The sequence below is a fragment of the Lepidochelys olivacea genome (assembly GCF_965140295.1).
Source record: "Lepidochelys olivacea isolate rLepOli2 genome assembly, chromosome: 8".
In the NCBI taxonomy this organism is placed as follows: Eukaryota; Metazoa; Chordata; order Testudines; family Cheloniidae; genus Lepidochelys; species Lepidochelys olivacea.
Genome location: NC_140418.1, coordinates 51,025,114 through 51,032,320, shown reverse-complemented (window position 1 = coordinate 51,032,320; position 7,207 = coordinate 51,025,114). Strand labels below are relative to the sequence as shown.

The window sequence follows — 7,207 nt, the reverse complement described above, 5'->3', positions numbered from 1 at the left end:
CCGCTCTGCTGTCTCCCCCCATTTTGGGGGAACCAGCAGTCTAAAGTCCAGCCACTCACTTCTGTGGCCTGCTGCAGCCACTAGTCTAATCCCTTAGTCCAGGGGCAAACTGCAGTCTGTCTTAGCCACTTCCTCCAGGGCAAGTGGGGGCAGCCCTAGCACCTTAACTGCCCTTCCTCCAGGAACTGCCTGGCAGCAGCAGTCACCCACAAGCTTCTTCTGCTCCCCTGCCCAACACTGCTCTAGCCATGCTGCTCCTAGGCAGCCAGTCCTTCTCCTTAGCAGGCCAGGGAGAGAGTACCCTCTGCTCTGTTGAGCAGCCCTTTATATATGGCCCCCGCTGGCCCTGCTTGGCCACTGCAACAAGCCATCTCCTGATTGGCTCGCTTAGTGAGCCCTCCTCTAATTGGAGGGTTCCGTGCAGGCTCCCTCTGGCCTGCTTTAACCCTTCCTTCTCCTGGTGTGTGGCAACCGCCCCACTACAGTAAGACAGACAGGACCCCAACCCTTTGGCCCCGCTCTGATTCGCCACCCATGAGCCATTAACGTCTCATGGACTGGACTGACGGTGGGAGCATTATGGTTAAGGCTACGATTTTGGCACAGGGATTTTTATTAAAAGTCACAGACAGGGCATGGAAAATAAATTGCGGAAGTGTACATGCAGTAATGCAGTTTTCACTACATCAGTACAGAAGCTTTTAAATTGCCTATTAAAGTCGGGCTGAAGCCCGAGCCCTGCCACACGGGGCTGAAGCCAAAGTCCAAGCGTGGCTGGGGCTAAAGTGCTCGCAGCCATCTCTTAAAATCCTGGAATCCGTGGCCTCCATGACAGAATAGTAGGCTGAATTATGGTGTGTCCAACCGGAATGTGCCTGGACTGCATGGCAAGTGGGTTACACCAGGGTCTGTCTAGCCCCTGCAGCAGCCAGGCAGGTGTGTGACGGAGTGGGGCTGACTGGCACATGCAGCAGCATGGCAGGTGCATTCAACCAGGCTGTAACAGGCACATTCAGTACCCAGCAGGCTGTATGCTGCTGGGTTGTACCTGGAACACAGAGCAGGTGTGTTCCATCAGGCTGCACCAGGAATGCTCAGCCACAAAGAAACAATGTTTTCCCCAGGCCTACCAAGCAAGTGCCATTTGGACTGAGTGCTGTGTTTAATTGCAGGGCAGGTGAGTTCTCCTGGGAAGTACTTAGAAGACTCAGGAAGAGCATACTGCCAAAGCACTGCTGGAGTGCTCAGCAGCATGGTCAGTGAGTTCCCCCAGGGTGTGCCTGCAACATATACTGCAGCACATGTGTGCTAACAGGGAGAACCTGGAATATTTAGCAGGAGGGCAGGTACCTGGGACATATCTGGACCTTTCAGCAGCTGTTAAAGGGAGTGGCAGGGGCTTTACATGGAATCAGGACCCAGTCTATCCATGATAGGCTTCTAATGGGGGAATGAGTCCATCTTGGCCCCATTGTAATTAGTTAACTGCTTAGGTGGCTGGTTGGCAGCAAACTAACAAGCACCTGGACAGATAAAAGGCTACCAGAGCTCAGTTGAACGACTGTACTCCTAGAAATAAGGATCTGAGGGGCAGGTAGTCCCAGCATATACAGGAACCAGGAAGAGGGACTCTTGAAAACCAGGAGGATAAGCCTGCCAGAATTATTGCCCGGGGGAGGCTGCGGGACTCCTGAAGTTAGGAGGAGATGCCTGCCTGGATTAGCACCCAGGCTTCCAGAACCAGGGTAGAGTTTGAGGGTCTAAAGCCTCCCCCCCCCACCCCGTACGATCTTAATCTAAGAATTCTGGTCTGGGAGTAATTCTTGCAAGAGGCAGAAGGCCTGCAGGGCCATACTCTGCCACAAGGGGGTATGCTCGAGGTCCATGCCTCCTCAAAGGGTATGTGTAATTCTCTGCCTCCCTCAGGGATTTTTAATAGATGTAAGGCCCTGTTCTGTTTCCAGTATCCACAGAGAAAGCTGTGCAGTGACTTTATGGCCTGCTGTGAAAGGCTGGCATGCCAGCAGCAGGGAAATACAGGTGTGTCCTCTTCGGATTACATTTCAGTAGCGCAGGGCTCAGGTTCCCCTCATCTGGATTTGAGCAGGCTGGGGAGCTGGTGAATTGGATCCACATTGCTCATATGTGAGCCGAAGGCCTCAGAGTGTTACCTGTGGCTGGGTTGCTGATCTGTAGAAGGGGATATGGAGAAGGTGGGCCTCGCTTTCCTCGCCTTTCTGTAATTCTCCATGTACAGATTTCCCCCAGACTGTGTTGCCTGCAGGCGCCAGCTAACTAGCTCCAGCTCTCCCCCGCTGCTGTCTCTATTCACCAGCCCCCTCCCCCCGCCTTTAAACCGCCCCCACCTTACCCTGTTGTCTCCCTTTAAATCTCCACAGTGATTCCATGGGGTTTACAAAGCATTTAAAGAACTCCTGACCTGACATTGCAGGGACACACATTGTAAGCCCTGCTCCAGAGCTCTAGCCCCTCTCCAGTGATGCAAAGGGGCCCCCATGCGGCATCAGACAGCCCATCTGGGGAAATCCCACAGGTGGTGTGCAGCTGCCATAACTGACTGTACCCAACCTTCCTGCAGCCCTCAGTATGGGGGTCGTGGCCAGCGTGGGGGAAAGCATAGTGTGCTCCAGGTGTTCCCCACATACGGCAGCGTCCCTTATGCTTACCCCAGCCCGAAGGCCACTCTCAATTGCGCCCAGGACTCAACTAGGCTCTGGCTGCCCCCAGATTCAGGGGATGGCAAAGGTTGGCCAACGCTGAGGATTAGGCCACAGCATCTTGCTACAGGTTCTATTGGCTGCAGCCATCAGCCAGGGGACCACACATGAGGACAGGGGCTTCCTTTAACAATGAGAAACCAGCATCAGTGCTCAAATCAGTGGGGGTTCCTGAACTGTGTGGCTAGGAGCAGAGGTACAAGGGTTATAAATAGACTTCAAACAAAAGGCAAAACTAAGCGAGGAGGAAAAAAACAGAAAAGGAGCCATGGCAACCGTGCCAAAAATAGCTTGGGAACTTCTGCTACATGTGTGTGGATGGACATGGACAGATCTCTTTACAGCCCCCCACCTTCAACCCAACCCCCTCTGATTTCACAGCCACACCTGCCGTCTCAGAACCATCAATACCTATTTAACACCACACGTAATCACACGTGCACCTGGCCATTGATGTCTCCACCTCTGCACCCCATCTACTGACAGTTGCTCCTAGGTATCTGTCCACGTTTACGCCGACCACCTCTTCACACACACCCAGAGAGTGTCTCCAGTCAAAAAGACACAGCCCGAGACCGCGTTGTTTTCAACTTTGTTTTGTTTTGCTCAAAAGGCAATCTTTTAAAAAATATATTAAACCAGATACATTTGACTAAGGTGAAACTCGGCTGGAGAAATCGACAAGAATTGAATCCTCTTCCCCCCTCCCCCCAAATAAATACGTTTTTTAAAAAAAAAAAACACCCAACAATTGATTAAATAAAAACCTGAAAGGAGAAGCTACCCACAGAGCTCCACCTCTGACTGTAACGATGGGTGTGTCTGTCCAGGTGCCCAGTCGCGGCTCATGTCGATAATGGAACATCTTGGCTCAATGTACCGAGGCGCACTGATGGTGCCGTGCTGCAGAAGGAGGGCAGAGTGCTCCCCCTTCCATGTGGGAATAGGGAAGCTCAGGCAGGGCTGCCTGTCCCACAGACCCCCAAGCTGGGATCGGCCAGCTTCTTCCCCCGCCATCAAGGGAATGGTGCCAGAAAGCAGGCGGGGGCGGGAGGAAGAGGCAGGGAATACGACGACTTAGAAAGTGACATGGAGAATGGAAAAGCCGGGATGTGGGTAGAAACGTCTGTTAAAAAGAATACAAAAGTGCCTGCGCTGAGGAAGGCCGCAGCCGGCCTCTTCCCACAGGGTGGGTGGGAGTGAAGCTCTGGCCTGCTGGGTGTCTGAGGTCTTGCCGCCCATCCCTTCGCCTCCCAGCTCTGTGTGGAGCACTGGCTCGGCTCACAGGCAGAGGTACTACCAGATGTCTCCTCCCTAGGGCAGACACCTCCCACCAGCTGTCTCCCCACATGGGCCTGTTCCCAGGTGAAATAACCTGTTGATTTTCCTGCCTGGTCACAATTGTCATTTGTGACTTGGAAGGGGGAGAAGTACAAGCCATTACAAGGTAAGCACCCTATCTCCTTAGGCCTGGCTCCCCTTTCTAACCATTTTGCATCTGCTGTCCTGCAGTCTCTTGCCATGGCCCGGGCATCTCCTTGCATCCTTCACACGCTGCCATCCCTGTGGCTGGTCACGTGGTGTCCCGAGGAAGCACGCGGTTGGCACTAAGGTAAGGACCTTCAGAAGTCTTGGTTCTCCATCCCCCTCCCTTTTCTTTGGCCCCTCCTCAGAGATTCCAGGTGCCCCAAGGCTAGCTACACAATTTGCCAGTCTCATACTCCATGGGGCTTGGCATTTTAGCACTGAAGGCCTGCATGGAGGATTGGATCCTTCCCACTTCGTTGTTGGCCAGCTTGAGTCGGTGCCGGAGCAAGCAAGAGAAAAGGTTGAGCCGGGTTTTGCCGGGCGGTGAAAGCCGGTTCACCCGATCCCTGATCTCTATGAGCTGTAACAGGGCCGAGTCCTGGGATCCCTGGGTGTATGGGTAATCTAGCTGAAGGATCAGGTCCCGGATGGCATCCGGATCAAACGGCATGCTGAAGCCAAAGACTTGCAAGCTATTGATTTTCATGTAGCCCAAGTTCTTAGATGGATCCACCATCTCTAGAGGCTCATAATAGATAGTCTCATTGGAGCTGTCATCCAGAGACTTAATCCGGCTCCTCAGGTATACGTGGACCGTCTCAAAGAAGGTCTTCCACTTGTTTCCTAAGGTGAGCGTCCAATTTTGGCACTGGGCCGAGGCATCCACGTTAGTCCTTTCCCAGTCCGGGAAGCCCCCCTCCTTCACAGGCATGAACCAGCTCTCTGAGTGGCTGCCCCCGAACGGGTTGACGTAGACAGCCATGACTGGCTCCAGGGTGCTGTTCTTGGTGAGGCATATCTGGAGGGAGAGGGCCATCATGATGTGGACCAGCCCTGGCTTGTACTTGTTGCTCTTGAGGGTCAGCAGCATGCGTTTCCTCCAGGAGGGATCGAACCAGCTCCCCAGCCGCATGTCGTTGCTAATGAAGATGGAGTGCACCTCGATGCGGCTGTCCCGTTTCTGGAGGAGGTACTTGAGCTCCAAGTCCTGCAGATCCATCTCCAGGCCCAGATAGTGCTCCAGGGACTCTGCCACCTCCGGACGGCACAAGCCCTGGCTGAGCATGTAGCCTGGGTTGCAGGTCCCACAGCGGGTGCTGTTCTCCTCGGCGCAGGCAGCGCAAGCTGGCCCCTCGCCCAAGGCACATGGTATGGACCCCTGGCAGGAGACTTGGTCGGAGGGGCAGGTGCAGCTGTGGCTGTCTTCCAGGAAAGTCCCCGGCGGGGTGGTCTCGCTGCAGTACAGGAAGGATTGAATGTGGTTCCACCAGTAGGGTAAAGATCTAAAGGAGAAGGAGGCAAGAGAGAAAAGGCTCCTTAATGCCAGCGTGAACATGGCTACCGCTCTTCCCGAGGGTCAGAGTGGTGGCCTGTCCCCTGGACATATTTATTGTTCCGGGGAGAGGGACCAGCCCTGGAGATTGGAGTCCTCAGGTTAGCCACGGCACAGGCAAGGATCCCCAGGGCACCGCCCCAAGCCTGGAAGAGCCAGCACTAAGGGGGCAAAGCAGTTCAGTCACCAAGGGCTGGCTTCTCTACTCAGCGTCCATGGCGTGACATGTTAGGAGAGAGGCGGTCACCCTTCTAGTCCCAGTTTGGTCAGTACAATGAGTAACAAATGGGCCCGGTGGTCCCAGGCCTTGCCCCACCTACCCAGCTTGGGCCAGGGCAGCCGAGAGCTGGTGCTAAGGGATGCTGTACCTCTCCTTTGGCAGTCTGAAGCGAGGCTGCCTGTGGCAGCGTTTGCAGAGGTTGAAGAGACGCCGGATGATTCGATGGGTTTTCTTGAGCAGCAGCTTCAGGCTGGTGCTCAGCTGCTGGTAGCGATGCTGCACGTCGAGGTCCATTGCCCAGTACTGGGAGACTGTTGTCATGTTCACAAAGCGATCCTCCGGGAGTCTCTTCACCAGGGACTGGAGCTCCTCTGTGGGGAGAGAAGGGGAGTCAGCACAGCAGGAATGTAACCCAGGAAGAGCTATCTGATAAGGCCAGAGTCACTCTCGAGTGCGGCCTGTCATCCTGGTTAGAGTCTTTCCCCTGGCTTAGCCCCCAATCCAAACATGCGGCCCCTGCAGAATGCCCAGGCAAATGGACTTAGCTCAGGGGTTCTTTGCAAGGACTGGTGGGACAGAGACCTCCTCCCTGCATGGCACCAGCCCTTCCCACCCCCATCACATCAACTCTGAATTTGGCTTCTGATAGCTTGTAGATTTGCTAGAATTACACAATAGTAATACTTAGCACCCTGCAAACCGTCCTTACAATGCCCCTCGCAGCTAGGTCAGGGAGGAGCACTGTATTTATTTTGCAGCTGGAGAAACTGAGGCTTGACTTGCCCTGGGCTACAGAGGCAGGATTAGAACTCAGAACATGTCCTAGCTGGAGTTACTAGACACCGTTTCCCTCAATGAAAAACACAGTTAGGCTGTAAGCTCTTTGTGGCAGGGCCCATCTTTTTGTTAGGTATATGGCCAATGCCTAGCACAAAGGGGTTTTGAGCAATGCATGGGACTCTAAGCACTAGTGCAGCATAAATGATAAAATTATAGTAATGATACCTAGCTCTCATCTAGCAATATTCATCACTAGATCTTAAAGACATTTTACAAGGGAGCTCTGAATCTTTATCCCCATTCTACAGCTGGAGAAACTGAGGCAGAGACAGGGCACGTGACTTACCCAAAGTCACCTAGCAGGCCTGTGGCAGGGCTGGGAATACACCCTGAATACCAGGTCAGGGCTTGATCCATTAGGTCACACTGCCTGGTTAGACGAATCATAAGGTCTCATTCATTTCTATAACGTAAATTACATTGATACTCCCTGTTTATCAGATGGGAAATGCCACTAGTTTATTTAAAATGCAGTTTTATTTATTGTCTTTTTGTAGCACCTAAGGGTAGGCAACGAACATCATGGCCCCATGTGCTGCATGAATCAGA

At 53.4% G+C, this 7,207-nt stretch overlaps 1 protein-coding gene across 2 annotated transcripts in view; it reads right to left on the bottom strand.

The window, feature by feature from the left end:
* Window positions 1–3,318: 3,318 nt before the first annotated feature.
* The window catches only part of BRINP2 (BMP/retinoic acid inducible neural specific 2), a 52,474-nt gene continuing 48,585 nt past the window's right edge, over window positions 3,319–7,207 (bottom strand). For both annotated transcript variants that reach the window (XM_084636685.1, XM_084636686.1), the window contains exons 7-8: window positions 5,967–6,189; window positions 3,319–5,548 (exon numbers count right to left, since the gene is read on the bottom strand). In XM_084636685.1, coding sequence (XP_084492811.1) covers window positions 4,432–5,548; window positions 5,967–6,189 — 1,340 coding nt within the window. In that variant the 3' untranslated portion in view covers window positions 3,319–4,431. The remainder of the gene's footprint in view (window positions 5,549–5,966; window positions 6,190–7,207) is intronic.